This window comes from Glycine max, chromosome 11 (genome assembly GCF_000004515.6).
Source record: "Glycine max cultivar Williams 82 chromosome 11, Glycine_max_v4.0, whole genome shotgun sequence".
Lineage (NCBI taxonomy): Eukaryota > Viridiplantae > Streptophyta > Magnoliopsida > Fabales > Fabaceae > Glycine > Glycine max.
This window is the reverse complement of record NC_038247.2, coordinates 2,744,533-2,761,855: the sequence shown is the minus strand read 5'-3', so window position 1 is coordinate 2,761,855 and position 17,323 is coordinate 2,744,533. Positions and strand designations below refer to the sequence as shown.

General features: G+C 36.2%; 3 protein-coding genes across 5 annotated transcripts; 2 read left to right on the top strand and 1 right to left on the bottom strand.

Moving 5' to 3' along the window:
- The first annotated feature begins 1,310 nt into the window (after nucleotides 1-1,310).
- On the top strand, nucleotides 1,311-6,291 carry CYP32 (peptidyl-prolyl cis-trans isomerase CYP32). Its single transcript, NM_001255497.3, has 5 exons — nucleotides 1,311-1,883; nucleotides 2,401-2,508; nucleotides 3,468-3,512; nucleotides 4,360-4,497; nucleotides 5,695-6,291. Exons 1-5 carry the CDS (start codon nucleotides 1,506-1,508, stop codon nucleotides 6,037-6,039), a joined length of 1,014 nt encoding a protein of 337 aa, NP_001242426.2. The 5' UTR covers nucleotides 1,311-1,505; the 3' UTR covers nucleotides 6,040-6,291.
- A 222-nt stretch (nucleotides 6,292-6,513) lies between these two features.
- On the bottom strand, nucleotides 6,514-7,922 carry LOC100306332 (uncharacterized). 2 transcript variants are annotated; one of them, NM_001250231.2, is given in 4 exon segments: nucleotides 6,595-6,900; nucleotides 7,183-7,240; nucleotides 7,345-7,622; nucleotides 7,718-7,899. In NM_001250231.2, coding segments are annotated over 4 exon segments (588 nt in total). In that variant the 5' UTR covers nucleotides 7,819-7,899; the 3' UTR covers nucleotides 6,595-6,749.
- Nucleotides 7,923-9,094: 1,172 nt separating this feature from the next.
- On the top strand, nucleotides 9,095-17,323 carry LOC100812359 (DNA repair endonuclease UVH1). Of its 2 annotated transcripts, none has more exons than XM_006590523.3 (9): nucleotides 9,095-10,278; nucleotides 12,743-12,966; nucleotides 13,374-13,459; nucleotides 13,648-13,812; nucleotides 14,468-15,277; nucleotides 15,462-15,572; nucleotides 15,665-15,925; nucleotides 16,261-16,484; nucleotides 16,955-17,323. In XM_006590523.3, the coding sequence occupies exons 1-9, from the start codon at nucleotides 9,410-9,412 to the stop codon at nucleotides 17,163-17,165; spliced, it is 2,961 nt and encodes a 986-aa protein (XP_006590586.1). In that variant the 5' UTR covers nucleotides 9,095-9,409; the 3' UTR covers nucleotides 17,166-17,323. The 2 variants fall into 2 exon arrangements, with proteins under 2 accessions (XP_006590586.1, XP_006590585.1); XM_006590522.4 differs by having other exon boundaries at nucleotides 13,371-13,459.

The window sequence follows — 17,323 nt, the reverse complement described above, 5'->3', positions numbered from 1 at the left end:
AAACATTTTTTATTATAAAAAAATAGTTGAAATAAGAGATTATAATCTTTTCCAAACATAATCCTTGTTTACAAAAATATATTTTGTGAGAACTTAATACATTTTCCTTATCCAATAATGAGCTTCATCTAGCGTATAATAACTCATAAATTTTTATTAGTATAAAAAAACTCATAATTTATAAATAAATTTAATTTATTTATATCATTAGTTGACTGACATTTATCATTCTGAGTATTTAGCATGTTGGAATTAGTTTATTTTAAGACAAAAAGACTCTTCATCAAAAGTTGATTGAGAGTTTTTAAAAAACTAAAAATTATTAATTTACCAAACATGTTAGCCATTACATTAAGGATTAATTTGGTTTCTTATTAACTAAAGATCAGATAGAAAACACATGAAAACCTTGATTAAAGTAATCATAAAATTATAGTTTTCTCTCATTTAACATATGTTAAATTATACCTTCTATAATTTTCAATATATGATTTGGTCTAGTTCTCCATTTTACATATACTTTTTTTATCAATTGAACTATAGATTTAAATTTTTTTTTCCATAACATATTCACTAAAAATATCATAAAAATAATTTTATTTATTAAAATATAAAAATAAAAATAAATGTATGTAAAATTAAAAATTAAACTGAAATTGTGATTTTTTTTAAAACAAGAAACCAAAATTTCAAATTAAAAATGATAGATGGACCATTGGAATTTAGTCTTTAATATAATGCCCATCTCCAAATTTTTTATTTGAGTTGCGAAAACTTGAACAGATATTAATGGTTTATATATATATATATTGGTGAATTCACGTGAATGTGAATTTATATAAGACTCTCAATGTAAAAATAGAACGTATTATCAATTGAATTATAGTAGTATAGTAGTATTATTCGTCTGACAATATATTTCATTATGATAGTTTAATTTCTGTATCGCAGCCTATTTGTTCAATTAATCTCTTGGGCTAATAATGGAGCTCAATTATTCCACCACTTTCTTCTGGATTTCTTAATTTTTGGTTGCATAGCATGCGATTCGAAATCGAACCAAAAAAACAAAACATCAAGTTCAAGTCAAATATTGGAAATAATTTAAGTCCTGTATCCAACTAATCCTACATTAAAATATATAACTGAAGGACAATCCTCATCCCTTAAACTAGTTTTTGGGTTGATTTAGACATAAATAAAGGACAATCCTCACCCCTTAAACTAATTTTTGAATTGATTTAGACACAAGTGAAGGACAATCCTCAACCCTTAAACTAGCTTTTGGGTTGACTTAGACTTTTCATATTGAAACACTTCTATCTAAAAAGTCTGAACTCAAAACATCCCATTTCCATTTCCAACTCTGTTTCACTCTTTCTTCAATTCAACACTTCTCCGAATCATTATGATATGATCACTCTCTTTCTTGTGTATCCCACTTTTATTCTGAGGTCAACGGTCTTTGAATCTTCCTTACTCAATTGTGTGTGCAACCTTATCAAATGGGTCGGAGGAACAATGAACCAAACTCCATTCTTTCACACCGTTTGATCCTCCCATTGGTGTGTTTCGCTTCGTGCGGTTTGGTCTACGCGTTCCTCTCTGCGGTGCTCACAAACAGCAGAAACAGAGTTTCAGAGTTTCAGAGGTTAGTTGAAGATGGCGTGGCGTCGGAGAATGATGGAGGGTGCTGTAGAGGGATTGAAAATTTGGAGCTTTGGGGTGCAGCAGTGAAGTGGGGTTCCGAGTTCAAATTCAACAGTTCTGAAGGGTGCTGCAACGCGTGCAAATCCATGTGTTCTGGGAAAGATGGGCCTTGTCTGTGTGATACTTGGGTCTTTTGTGGGGATCGTAAGGCCTGTGGATCCAAGTTCGGTGAGGTAAGTAAAGTTTGTTACTTTTCACTTTTGCTGATTTAGCAGTTGCTTATGTTTGAAGATCTCCCATTTGGGTTGATCTTTTTGGATTCATTCTTTCTATTTAGAGTTGACCTTGAACTTTAGGCTCTCCTGGACTAACTTCGGCATAAGAACTCATAAGAGAAAATATAAAAAAAGTAAAATGAAGTGAGCTTCTCTATAAGTTAAAGGGTGCTGCTAACTAGTGCACATGAATAAATAAAAAGTTTATATTATTTGAGTTGTATTGGAAATCACAGAGAAGAGTATACTATTACATTTTCCAATGGAAAATTTCCATTTTTGATTCTTAACCAGTGCCCTAAGTTAAAATCAACTTATCACATGGAAAAGTTAAATGAGAAAACTTTTATAAAAGTTAAAGTGCACAGCTTTCATAGTATCAAATGGGAGAACTTCTATAAAAGTAATTTTTTTATGAAAATTTTGACATGGAACTTGGAAGTCAGCATAATAGCATTTGATTTCGTTGGTTCAGTGTTGGTTGAAGAAACAGAAGGACAGCTTAGCACCTGAACGGCAAGAAGGAGCGCCTCAGGGGGAAGTGATTGGTTGGACTTCTGGTCTTATCTTTGGGAAAGGAGAGGTAAGAGAGAAGTTTGGTTTTTCTGAACGATCATTTTTATTTATTTACTAAAATGCTGCTTGTCAATTATAATGCAAATTGACGGACATTGTGTTGGATTAGTGGTTACAAGGAATTAGTGGCATGATTTAATGTTCTTGCTCAGATGGCTTAGAAATGCATCTTGAACCTGAAACAAAGTTGTCAAATGTTGTCTTTAAGTGGGTTCTGATGCTAGTTATCTCTAAAATACATGTTTTTCTGTTAAACTGTAGCATGCTTTGTTTGTTTTCTACTTCAACAATTTAGTTGATTCTGTGCTGTGATATGTACTATATGGATCTAATTGAAGTAGTGAAGGTTGGTTGACTCAGGCAAACAGATTCAGTAGATGGGCATAGATAGTTGTAATAATTGGACTCTAGGAATGGGGATTTGTGTTTCACTCTGGTGGGGGAGAAACCCTTGCTTGCAGCCACCTATCATGTTGTTCACATAAGCTATTGTTATCTATGTTACTGTTCTTTGACTTTGACATGACACATACTAATTTTGTGTAGATATGTCTTAAGCCTTTGAGGTTTGGGGGGGGGGGGGGGGGGATCTGAGATTGAATTATATAGTGTATTCATGACAGCACCCAATAAACATTTACTGTGCTTCTAAATCTTAAATTCTATAACTAAGAAGCCAGTTATTTTGCACAATCCCTTGAGAGATGAACCGTGAGATATATAACCTAAAATCCAAGTTTGATAGAGAGAGTACATAAGCAGAGCACCAACTTTGACATCTGTCATGTGATTAATTGAATCTTTGACCAATTACCAATGCTGTAAAATTGTGTCTTCTCTTGCCATTGATAGTTATATATCTTGGTCTCTCCCACCTCTTTATGATGTTTTACCTATTTGGAATTTTATCAACTTTTGAAGGGCTATCTTATTTATCAGTACTCACTCTAATTCAACTATTTTCAGGGTATTATTGGACTGGAAACTGAATATGGAACTCTTCATATTAAAGTAAGTGCTCAAGTTCTCAGGACCTCTAAAATATCAATGCTTTGATGTTGCAGTTACACCAATGACATGTTTGTGAAAAGTTAGGTATTTGTATATTATTTATAGAAGCACATGGGTACATTTCAATAAAAAAAAGAGTTCTAGAGGCAAATAGAATTCTTGCCAATAATAGTATACTGCATGGTCAGGATGCAACCTACATCTGTGTTTGAGTTTCTATAATCTATATTTGTTTGGCCTCCTTGTCCTATGGAACCACTAAATCTCTTATTGTATGTGTCTTTATTTTCAATAGTAGAACATGAAAGTGATGAAACCATTACTTGAATACAGATTATTCATGAGAAATATGCACCATGGAGATACCTCAGAATGATCAGTTAATAATAAATTCTTCAGTCTTGTTCAACGTTGTATTTGGTTGGTTATGGCAATATTTTGGTATGGATTTTGCATGCCTTCGACTCATACGTTCTATGTTCTAACAAATATGATCAGATCATTGAACCTTTACTGCATAATTATGGAGAACTTCACAATTTTAATAGATCATAGAGAAGATGGAGTGTTCCTAAGATGTCTTTCTTTTCTGATATATTTAAATAATTATGCAGAGGCTTCATTGACTATTAAACAAGATGCTCATGGTTTCTGACATTCTGTGACTTCTGTCAAGCTTTGATGTCAGCTCTGCTTACTGCATTTTATTTTTCTGTTAATATCCGATGCATCTTGACTGGGTCTTGTTTCTGCTTACACTAAGAATCTATTCTACTTTGTATTTTGAAATTGCATAGTCATGAGTGAGGACTATGTTTAACTCTGGGAGATTCTTTGTTGGGTGCAGCTTTTACCTGACTGTGCCCCACACTCTGTTGCCTACATTCTAGAATTGTTAGCTTTGCACCATTGTGCTGGCTGCCAATTTTACCGTGCAGAGAGTCGAGGTCAATCATGGGATTCAGAAGGAAACCATATAAAAAATGTAAGATTTATTTTCCCATCTGATGTATGATTGGACACACATTTACATCTGTATCAATATGCAGTTATCTGTGCAAATTGTTTTATGAATTTCTGCATTAAAATCTTATTCTCATGCATCAGTTACTTTTTTTTGCAATTCTGTATTATACTAGATCTTATCATTGATAGCTATACTCATTCATTTGACATAATATTTTTCTTGTTTTCTCTCAGCTATTTGAGATCCTTCTTATAACCATAGAATATAGATTATCATCAATATAAACAGCATGCATATTGTTTACAGATAACAAATCCAAAACTTACCAAATATAATGGAATTATGATGCTTGATTCATGTTGAAGCAATTCAATCAATATGTCTCAGGATTTTCATAGATCAAGTACAAGTATGAACCTTGTTTGCACTTTTGCATAAATGAAGAGTTAACCCTTGAGGAACAGACATTTTATAATCGTCCAAGGCTACAGAAAGTGTCCCTATTTTTTTTGCTAAAATGAGTTCCAATGTCCCCTCCAGCTCTCCTTTATATATTTTCAATAAATTGGCAATCCCTTGTGAGATTTATTTCTTCCTCTCGAATTTCTCTCCTATTCTTTGTTCTCATATGGAGTAGGTGATAACTGAGGTGTTTACTTCCTATTTTATGCTAGAAATCCCGATACATTTTTACTTGGCTTTAATTTTATTGTCAAAAATATAAACTGTCAATCCCCCTTAAATTTATTTATTTTAGTTCCTACATTTAACAAAATTATGAGTTTTGAGCCCCTCACCACTTACTAGAAACTTAAAAGCACATTGATCAACACGTGAGGAATCCTCCCTTAAAAGCTACAATCAAGACTCAAGAGGAGAGAATCAAGCCACTTAAGTATTCCACGGAGCATCTCATACTACTCTATGCAGAACTTTGATACCCCATAAATACCCAAGTCTCTACCAAACATAAAATTTTATCCTTTTCTCTTCATATTGGAAGACATTTTTTTTTTGCCAAACAAAATTATGACTTGAGGTTAGAAAATATTATTGCGCATCAAGCTGAGGCCATTGTCATTCACATATTATTCCCAAAATGAATTTATTTGCATATTCAGAGTAGCATTTTCAGTGTAACTGTGCAAGCAAATAGCAATAATGTTTATAGTGTTGGATTGTAGTAACAATAAATAAATGGTCCTCATTTTGCAGGCTGCTTTTGGTCCCCCTTATGCATTAATTCAAGGGACACTGGAAGCACAAGGCACAGCATTCAATAATCTTCCGGTGGAAGATTGTCCAACCCTTAGAAGGGGTTCAGTTGCTTGGATTGGTTCTGGCCCTGAATTCTTCATTAGCCTAGCTGACCATTCTGAGTGGAAACATGAATACACTGTCTTTGGTTCTATTCTTCCAGAAGACATGCATATAGCTGAGAAAATTGCTACACTCCCCACAATACCCGATGTGTGGAACAGTGTTAACGTGACCGTTTTGGAAAAACCCATTCCCTTGTTGCTCCGAAGAATCCAGAAAAGTCACGTAGATGAAATGTGAAACAAACTGTGCATCCATGCAATGAAATGGTGCATCCATGTAGATTGCAATTCTTTTGGTTTCAAATCTTATAGTTAACGTTTGCTGTAACTTCTCTTTTTCCTTTTTGGGTAAACTATTTCTTCTTCTTCTTGTTCTTCTTCTTATTACACCCCCCCTTTTTTGGATTATTGTTTGTTGTAATTTCAAGCAATGAATTTTATTTTGAGAAGGGCTTATAAGAGAGGGAATACAAAGCTTTTATGTTGCTGGAAGAATTCTTACGAACAGAACAATGATCATATCTGAGGACATTTATAACAATGCTGCATAAAAATTGCATAAGCATTATATCACATTTCAATTAGTTCAATTTGTTATTCTTATTGCAGCTCAATCTACCTCATTTTCTGCTGCATGGCATGAACTAGGATAGTTTGAGAGAAGATATGCAAGCGCCTGAGAGGAAAAACTGAATTAGGTGGAAAGATGGAATTTGGTTAAATGTGGCTCACATACTAGTAGAAACCAATTGAACTATAACAAACAGACTATGGTTATAAAAAGATAACCCTAACCATAAATTTTACATATAATACATGTGACATTGAGAATTGAGAAGAATTGATTCCAATATTTTACTAAAACTATGCTAACCAAACTACATTTACATTACTTTTTTGCCCAAAATTGCACTCTTAATTATGATAATAGTAAGCCATTAGCAACAGCTAAAATAACACAAAGCTGGAGCTGCTATCGGAATCAGATTCGTCTTGTTGTGGTGATTTAGGTGCCAAGGTGAGCCATGTCATGGATTCAGCTGGCTTATTAAGGGCTGCCATGTGATTGCTTGTTTGATATGGTGCTCTGGCAGCAATTCTGCAGAAACATTAACAATACATAAATCAATTGATCCAAAGCAGTATAGTTAAACAAAAAAGGCAAAATGTATTGCAGGCCCTCAAGATTTATAAAAATGGTGATTTTAGCTACTGTATTTTTGAAATATGGTACATTTTATACTTGACCCTATACTTCAATTTCGAAATAAGCAGAGACCAAATACCAAATCCCCCACATATTAGAAAATACAAAGACCAAAATGTAGAAGAAAACTTGAAGGTATACTTTTGTTAATGTATCATGACTCAGCCTACTTACCTATCCTTTCTTTTCTCCAAGAACCGATGAAGTGAAGCTTTCCTAGCCAATGGTAGATCTGAACAAAAAGGAACACAAAGCGCGATGGATCAGAATCACATAAACCGACACACAAATCTCTCATCATCTTCTGAATAAACATCAGAGATCCAAAAAAATTACCACAAATAACAGGTTTGGATGGTGCTTGAGGGTGGTCTTGAACCGAATTGTTGGCACTGGTTGGAATGATATTCATAAGAAAAGGAAATGGTCTAGTGGGATTAGCAGAAGTTGTAGCAGGGAAAGTGTTAGCATAATCGTTCTGGTTTTGAGACATTCCCTTGCCGGCAAAAGACAAGATGTCCTTGGCTTTTTTAGCTTGAATATCATCGAAGACAAGAACTTGGCCACCATAGAAGATTGTCAGCTGTGAACCTCTAGCATCCTTGGTCACAACACTGCACAACATAGAAGGAATTGATCTTCTATGTTAATTAAAAGCAAAAAAAGCCATAAAGTCATGGACTTTAAGAACAAAATTAAAGAATGGTACCTGGAATTTCCCATGTTTGGAATCTCTTCTACAAAGAGATAAGGAGGATAAGAAACTTGTTGAGAGAGTAACTTGGAAGTTCTCATGTTCCATGGATTCATCTTGCTGTATTACAAACAACTCAGCTGAAGAAGAAGGGTGTGTGGGAGAGACTGAAGAGAGAGCACAAGAGATGTGAGTGTGATGAGATGGTATCGATGATTGAACCTTATATTCATTTTTGTAACTACAAATTGTCACAAAGACGTGGAATTAAAGCACGAGGAACACATGGTTGTAGTTTTATGTTAATTTTTTGGGTTTTTTAACTCTTCAGTTTTCAAGGACAGCTGCATCTGGTGCAAAGAGGTGACAGGTCAGCTGGTATTGTCAGGTCAACTTGCTTTGTTACATCGATTATTGGTCGATGTCTTTGTCTGGTTTCTTTAGTTTTGAAAATTCCACAACGTGTTATTTGCTTCTCTTAGAAACACCAAAAGAAGACTATCCCTCGGGGCCCTCCCAAAAGATGTAATGTCATATTAGTACTACCATTTTTTTTCACGTGCTTTTTAGGTGTGCTCGCACGTTGGTTAAGCTTGGTAACATCTTTTGTACGGTTTTTTAAAATTTAGGTAAGATATAGACATTCAAAAGTTTAGGCAATTAAAAAGGCACAAATTAGTTTAAAGTTACAGACTAACACAAATTTTCAAATCACACACACATAATTATTTTTTATTCGACCCAAAAAAATTAATTATTTTTCAGTTAAACTATTCACTATTCCTAAATTTTGAGTTTTACATAAAGATTTAGTTTTGGACCTTGCTGTTAAACGGTTCTGTTGTTAGCATTGCCATAAAAACTTTCAGGCGACATATATCTGTTGCAATTTTTTTTGCTAGGTGTAAGAATGTAAAAAAAAAAACGCACTTGAAAAACTTTTTATAGTGATTTTATTTTATACTTAGAAAGTTTTTGTAACACTTTTGCATTATTAAAAAGTTTTGTAGTGGTCATCGTCACCACATTATCTAATAGTATAGTATTAATGACGGCGACTAAAATTTTCTCATATAATAATTAAAACTTAAAATAAGGTTAGTTATAGGATCAAGTGAATAGCTTAACCTAATTATTTTTATTTTATTTTTCTTTTAAAAAAAAAAGCTTAACCTTATTTTTGATACATTTTCTTACAAGAAATGTGTTGGTGAGTTACGCCATGGTGGAATAGCCAGATATTTTATGTCGGTCCTAATCAAGAAAAATTATAGAGGGAGTTTGATTATACACGTTTTGCTCGTACCATGCAAGCCATATAAAAATATTGTAGCAAAGGGCCCAGCGACATGATTAACTCCTTCAAAGAAAGCATACCTTTTGAACTTAAAAATTCATCATTTGCGGTAAATACTTAATTGTAGTTTTTATCATATGATTAATTCATTCTTTTGCATTTTTTAATTCTAAAATCAAATACATTTCCTTTCACTAAGCATCTGGACGTGACAAGAACGCAACCTCCGAGTGAGTCGTTAGAAACAGAACGATGGCGTATGGGCCTCAATTAGAAATCGGGGCAACCCAACAGCTCAGATGGGCCAGCCCAAATTAAAAAGGCTTAGGTAGAGAGTTGAGAGTTGAAATTTCACCGCGCGAAAACCCTTCCCTGATTCTGGTTTTGGCGCAGAGTGCAACCGATTTTCGATGGTTCAATTCCACGAGCACATAATCACAGAGCTTCTAGAAGACTCCAATGGCGGTCTCGTCGTTCTCTCCTCGGGCCTCGCTCTCTCCAAACTCATCGCTTCTCTTCTCATTCTACACTCCTCATCTCAGGGCACGCTCCTCCTCCTCTCACCGTCCTCCACTTCCCTCAAATCCAAAATCACCTTCCACCTCAAAACCCTAAACCCCCAATTCTACCAAATTCCCGCCGAAATCACCGCCGACCTCCACGCGCCCCACCGCCACGCACTCTACACCTCCGGCAACGCCTTCTTCATCACCCCGCGGATCCTAATCGTCGACCTCCTAACTAACAAGTTACCGACCTCCAAGATCGCCGGCATAATCATCCTCAACGCGCACTCGCTCTCCGAGACTTCCACCGAAGCCTTCATCGTTCGGATTTTCCGGTCGCTGAACCGCGGCGCGTATGTCCGGGCGTTCTCCGACAAGCCGCACGCGATGGTGTCGGGGTTCGCGAAGGCGGAGCGGACGATGAAGTGCCTGCACGTGCGGAAGCTGCACCTGTGGCCGCGGTTTCAGGTGTACGTGTCGCAGGAGCTTGAGAGGGACCCGCCGGAGGTGGTGGATATAAGGGTGCCGATGAGCAGGTACATGGTGGGGATTCAGAAGGCCATTGTTGAGGTCATGGATGCGTGTTTAAAGGAGATGAGGAAGACCAACAAGGTCGACGTGGAGGATCTGACGGTGGAGAATGGGTTGTTCAAGTCCTTCGATGAGATTGTGAGGAGACAGTTGGATCCAATTTGGCACACATTGGGGAAAAAGACTAAGCAGCTCGTGTCAGACCTCAAGACTTTGAGGAAGCTGTTGGATTATCTAGTCAGGTCTTTTCATTGCATGCGTTATTCATGTTTGTGGAATTAAATAAGTTACTATAATATTGTGTTATGATAAGAGTTTAATTTCTATCAATCTTTTTATACGTTTATGATATGAACCCATTAGAAATTATCAATGGTGTAACTTTTAGACTAGTTATATTAAAAGTCAACAAGCGTATCATGTTATAGATTGTAACTCGATGACAATGCAATTGTATATTTACTCTTATGATTATTTACGCCTCATTTTTGGGGTGCACAAATGTGAAAGGAAGAGAGAACAACAACAACAACAACAACGCCTTATCCCACTAGGTGGGGTCGGCTACATGGATCAACTTCCGTCATAATGTTCTATCAAGTACCATACTTCTATCCAAATCATTAAGTTCGAGATCCTTTTTGATAACCTCTCTTATAGTCTTTTTGGGTCTTCCTCTGCTTCGAATAGTTTGTCTTCTCTCCATCTGGTCTACTCTCCTCACTACAGAGTCTACCGGTCTTCTCTCTACATGCCCAAACCACCTAAGTCTATTTTCCACCATCTTCTCTACAATAGGCGCTACTCCAACCCTCTCTCTAATAGCTTCGTTTCTAATTTTATCCTGTCGAGTCTTACCACACATTCACCGCAACATCCTCATCTCCGCTACACCTACTTTATTCTCATGTTGGCTCTTGACCGCCCAACATTCTGTTCCGTACAAAATCGCCGGTCTTACCGTAGTCCGATAAAACTTTCCCTTTAGCTTGATCGGTACCTTTGCATCACATAACACCCCCGATGCTTTTCTCCATTTCATCCATCCTGCTTGAATGCGATGATTCACATCCCCTTCAATTTCCCCATCATCCTGTATTACAGACCCAAGATATTTAAACCATGTGACTTGAGGGATAATATGGTCTCCTATTTTCACCTCTGAGTTAGAAACCCTCCTTCTTTTGTTGAACTTACATTCCATATACTCCGATTTGCTTCTACTTAGGCGAAAGCCATGTGTTTCTAGAGCTCGTCTCAAAGTTTCCAACCTCTCATTCAACTCCTCCCTCGACTCTCCAAGGAGGACTATGTCATCTGCAAAAAACATGCATCTCGGCGCTATCTCTTGGATTTGTTCCGTGAGGACATCCAGAATTAAGGTAAAAAGGTAGGGGCTAAGGGTTGACCCTTGATGTAAACCAATTGTGATGGGAAAATCGTCTGACTCTCCACCCTGTGTCCTAACACTAGTCGATACCCTATCATACATATCTTGGATAGCTCGAATATATGCAACCCTAACCCCTTTCTTCTCTAGAGCTTTCCACAAAATCTCTCTAGGCACTCTATCATACGCTTTCTCCAAGTCAATAAAAATCAAGTGCAAGTCTTGTTGGGCCATGCGATATTGCTCCATCACCCGCCGTAATAAATAAATCGCTTCCATGGTCGACCTTCTCGGCATGAAACCAAATTGATTCTCAGTAACTTGAGTCTCCTTTCTTAATCTCCGTTCGATCACTCTTTCCCATAATTTCATGATATGACTCATGAGCTTGATTTCCCTATTATTTGCACAATTTTGTATATCCCCCTTGTTCTTATAGATTGGCACTAACGTGCTTCTCCTCCATTCCTCCGGCATGCGTTTTGACCTCATAATTTCGTTAAAGAGTTCGGTGAGCCACTCAAGACCTCTATCTCCAAGAGTTTTCCACACTTCAATAGGTATGTTGTCTGGCCCCACCGCCTTATTATTACTCATTCTTTTCAACGCTTCCTTTATTTCCTGTTTCTGAATCCGACGGTAGTACTTATAGTTCCGGTCCTCTTCTCTTGTGTCTAGACTGCTAGAGTCATATCCATATCCATCATTAAATAAGTTGTGGAAATACACCTTCCACCTTTCCTTGATATCTTTTTCATGCACTAAGACTTTGCCTTCTTCATCCTTAACACACTTTACTTGATCCAAATCTCTAGTCTTCCTCTCTCTACCCTTAGCAAGCCTATATATAGATCTTTCTCCATCCCTGGTTCCTAGAGCTTGGTATAGTCCGTCAAAAGCTTGGGCTCTTGCCTCACTCACCGCCTTTTTGGTTTCATTTCTAGCTATCTTATACTTATCCCAAGTTTCAGAATTTCTACACCTAGACCACTCCTTGAAACACGGTGGAGAGAAATAAAAAGAAAAAAGAAAAGAAAAGAAAAAGAGTGACAGAAAATACGGTGGAAAGGAGACGGAAGAGAAAGTGGGTGTATGTTTATAATTTTGCATATTTGGTTTTCAATTTCAAATAGTGAGTTGTGAGGATAAAATGCCTTGGTATATGGGTACTATACGTGTGACTTTGTAATTGCAAATTGTAATATCTTTAATGATTTTTGTAGCTTGAGTAACCTTGCTATTTTGTTGGATTTTGGTTTAAATTGTTTATCTGAAGAATGTAGTGCTTATAATAGGGTGTGGCTTCCTTTTGATAGGTACGATGCAGTAACTTACTTGAAATATTTGGATACACTGAGAGTGTCAGAGAGTTTTCGGTCAGTTTGGATATTTGCTGAGGCAAGCTATAAGATATTTGACTATGCAAAGAAGCGTGTTTTTCATCTTGTGAGAGCAGATGGTGTGAAATTTAACGAGTCAAGTAAGAGTGTCAAAAACAAAAAGAGAAGAACTAAGGGTGATGACAAAGACATTGAAGAAGGTGAGAGATTATTACTATGCTTTGTATAGTGTGCTTTATTCTGGCATAGATCTTGATCTGTTGATTAATTCTATAGAAAATTAACATTAAAAAATAGAGGAAGAGTAAATGAGGAGGAGTGCTAGCAGCACACACCCTACTGTTGGTTGAAATTTATTGAAAAATACAACATCAAGATAGTCATTAAATAAATAGTGGGAACCACAAAAAAAATTGTAATTTCTAATAAATTTCAGCCAATAGTGAAGAGTGTGCTCAAAAGAGTGTTTAGACTTTAGAGAGTGTGTTGCTAATTCACTAAAAAAAAAGTGTTTCTAACATTTATTGTAAATGAGATGTGCCATGCCCAGCATAGGGATGGCATTTTTGTCAGCTTAATTTTTATTTTATATATGCTTGTGTAGCAGTTGATGGCACTTCATCATCTAGTTCAAATGCTGGCTTAATTTTGGAGGAAGTTTTGGAAGAAGCACCAAAGTGGAAGGTCTTACGTGTGAGTCAGTGAGTTCCAATTCTAGAAAGTCTCCCGACATTAATTTGGCATTGTTTCAATTCATATATTTTAAATTTTGTTGTTTCCAAATAGGATGGCCTGAAGAGAGTTTTGAAAAAAGAAAAAATTTGAATTTGATGAATGTTGGATATTTTGGGCTGAAGCTCGATTTGATTATATCATTATAGAATGTTCTTGAGGAAGTAGAAGAGGAAAGACAAAAGCAAGGTATGTTGAGGGAAGAAGTATTGGCTGAAGGTGAAGACACTAACAATGGCATTGTATTAGTGGCATGTAAAGATGAAAGATCGTGCTTGCAACTTGAAGAATGCATCACCAACGGTCCAAAAAAGGTTTTTGTCTCCCACTTGCCCTATGATAAGTCATCTTATAAAGTGTAATCTGAATGTCACCATGTCTTCTTTGTTCTTCACTTGGTTTAATTGGTGGTACTGTGGTAGTAATAAAATTCATTCTACACTGCCAAATTAGCCAGACTATACTGAATCCTTTGTGAAATAGATGATTTCCTTTGCAAAAAAAAAAAATCCTGTAATTTTGAAAAGATCGAGGCAAAATAATATGAAATTCACATTGTTGATGGCAATAGTTGGATAGCTAGGTTACTAGAAAATTTTAGACGTAGGTTGGGAAACAAAATCACTTTTCTTTTTTATTTTATTTTTGCCTATGATGCTAAATATTCAACCTTGTGCTGCTTTTTTAACTTTAATTTGTAGTGAGGGCTAGATCCTCTGAAGCAACCATGCTTACTATATTTATCTTGAATGTGATTTCTTATTGATTTTGCTGCATGCTTGCTATAGATTGCTATTAGAAAATACTTATTGTGCTATGAATATGTTGCATGTAGTTTGAAGCTTTATTTTTGTAATTATGATGGCGTTTGTAGGTCTAGATTTCTTTTTATAGTTTCTGTTGGTTGATAGTCAACAAGATTTGAAGAAACTGACTTTTGTACTTGCTTATTGTTTGTTATTTGTGAAGGTCATGCATGAGGAATGGAAGAAGTATTTACTAAACAAAGTACAGCTGCGTGACATAGTGAATAAGAAAAAGAAGCCTAAGGATCCCAAACCCAAAGGTTTTGGGATTCTTGATGGAGTTACTCCCATAAAACCTGTTCAGAGTGCAGAAACCACCAGCATTAGTAAGCAAGAGCATGATGCGCTTTTGGCAGCAGCATCAAAACTGCGGAATATTGCTGAAAATGATCATGTTGGTGAAGATACCCCTCAGCCTGATTCTGGTGGACAGGGTCGTGCTAAAAGAAAGAGGAAAGTGGGGATTAGAAATGACCCTGTCATTCTTGATGGTTCTGGAGTTCAGAACAATAATAAAGCGCAATCAACAAGTGATAAAATTGGAATGTCTGATTCAAAAAATAAAATCGATGAAGATGAGACTAATCCTATCAGTGCAGGTAGATTTTGTGAAACCATGCAGGGTGAGACATCTGTGGAAAATATAGTTCTTCGAAGGCATACTAATCCTGATGCTGCAGCTAGAAATGGGAAATCACTACCACCAGTGTATTTTTATGCCCTAGAAAGTGATCAGCCTATACTGGATATATTAAAGCCGTCTATAGTCATTGTTTACCATCCAGATATGACCTTTGTTAGGGAAATTGAAGTCTACAAAGCTGAGAATCCCTCAAAAAGGTTGAAAGTATATTTTATTTTCTATGAAGATTCAAGTGAGGTTCAGAAGTTTGAAGCAAGTATACGTAGAGAGAATGGAGCATTTGAATCTTTAATTAGGCAAAAATCTTTGATGATGATTCCAGTTGACCAGGTTTGTTTGACCGTTGTCTCCTTTCCCTCCTATTTCTATTTTTATTGTTGGTTGCTTCTTGCGTCCATTGTTTTTGACATAATTGCCTTCAGTATAACAAGATAGAGTCAACTACTTGTTGTACTGATTATTTTTTTTTGGTATTTTGTTCTTATTCTGGTGCATTTACCCTGCTGTTAATCAGAGTGGGCATTCTTTAGGATTGAATTCTACTTTAGAGTCAGATTTAAATACTCCTCAAAACTTCGTAACCAGAAAAGCAGGTGGGAGAAAGGAAGCTGAGAAAGAAATGCAGGTTTGTGATATTTTCTTTTGGATGATGTATGATCTTTGATTCATTAATTGTGTTGTGAGGGAATTTATAGTTTAGGAATTTCAAAATTTCAGGTTATTGTGGACATGCGGGAGTTCATGAGCAGCCTTCCAAATGTTCTTCATCAAAAGGGAATGAACATCATTCCAGTGACCCTAGAAGTTGGTGACTATATTCTATCACCATTAATTTGTGTGGAAAGAAAAAGTATTCAAGATCTCTTTATGAGCTTCACATCAGGTCGTCTATACCACCAGGTGGAGACAATGGTACGATATTACAGAATACCTGTACTCTTGATCGAGTTTTCACAGGATAAGAGCTTTTCATTCCAGGTTTGTCGACCACAATACTATATCTCTTTTTATTCTATCTCTTTGCTTCTTCTACTATTACTCCTTCTCTTCCCCTTTCTCTTCCTGCCGCCCATTTCTATGAAAACTTGCCATTGAAATTTTGGTCCAAATTTGTATCAATTGGGCTTCACCATTTTACATGACTTGGCTGTGCTGATAAAAAGTATTTTTTCCCCGGCTTTGATAGAAATGATTATTCAAACATTATATATTTGTGTTGTATTGCATAGCATAAGGAGTAATAGTACTAAAAGAGTTGCATTTTGTTTTGTGAAATTGTGAATGATTAAACCTTTCATGGATATCTTTTGCAGTCTGCTAGTGATATTGGTGATGATGTGACACCAAATAGCATTATATCAAAGTTGTCTTTGCTTGCTCTACACTTCCCCCGACTACGAATAATCTGGTCTCGAAGTTTGCATGCTACTGCCGAAATATTTGCTTCACTGAAGGCAAATCAAGACGAGCCAGATGAAACAAAAGCAATCAGAGTGGGTGTCCCTTCGGAAGAAGGAATTGTGGAAAATGATGTGAGGTAAGTTGCTTTTCATAGTTTAAACTTGAATTCCTTTGTGCTTCCAAGTTCCAAGGATGAAGTGAAAACATTTGCTTCATAGGAAGGGTCCCCACATATAAATTGTTGTAACTGTACGAAACATCAATGAATTGTTTTCTCCCAAAATTTAAAGGCATGCAGACACACCTCCTTTCAAATCTAAAATGATATGGATCTCTGACATTGTTAATGGCTAATATTGATTCGTGGGCATATATTTAGTCAGACATTGTTACTTCAATTAGAATTGCTATTAAATACTTAGCATTGCCAGGTCTCAACATGCTCCTTTCCTTGCCTATAAATAATCACGGACTCTTTGCATTACAATATTTTAGAACGGAGAGCTATGATTCAAAGTCTTTAGAATTAATTTGTGACATGATTGAGTTTGTATGCAGTGATTCATTTTTTTTCTTCAAAATATAAAGGTTTCATTGCTGTCACAGGGCTGAAAATTACAATACATCCGCTGTGGAGTTTCTAAGACGATGTCCAGGTGTTACAGACTCAAACTACAGGGCCATAATGGATGGCTGTAAGAGCTTGGCAGAACTTGCACTTCTTCCTGTAGAGAAGTTAGCGGAATTAATGGGTGGTCATAAAGCTGCTAGGACTCTTAGAGATTTTCTAGATGCTAAATACCCAACTTTGTTGTGAGACTATTTGAATAATTTATTTGTACAAAAAGGTGCTATCCATTTATTCAAGTCTTCTGTTGTTTCGATTCTACATCATTGAATTATGATGGCAATCCATTGTAGGAAATTGGAAAACGATCCATTGAGTTATTTAATATTTCTCCTTCTCGTGGTTCA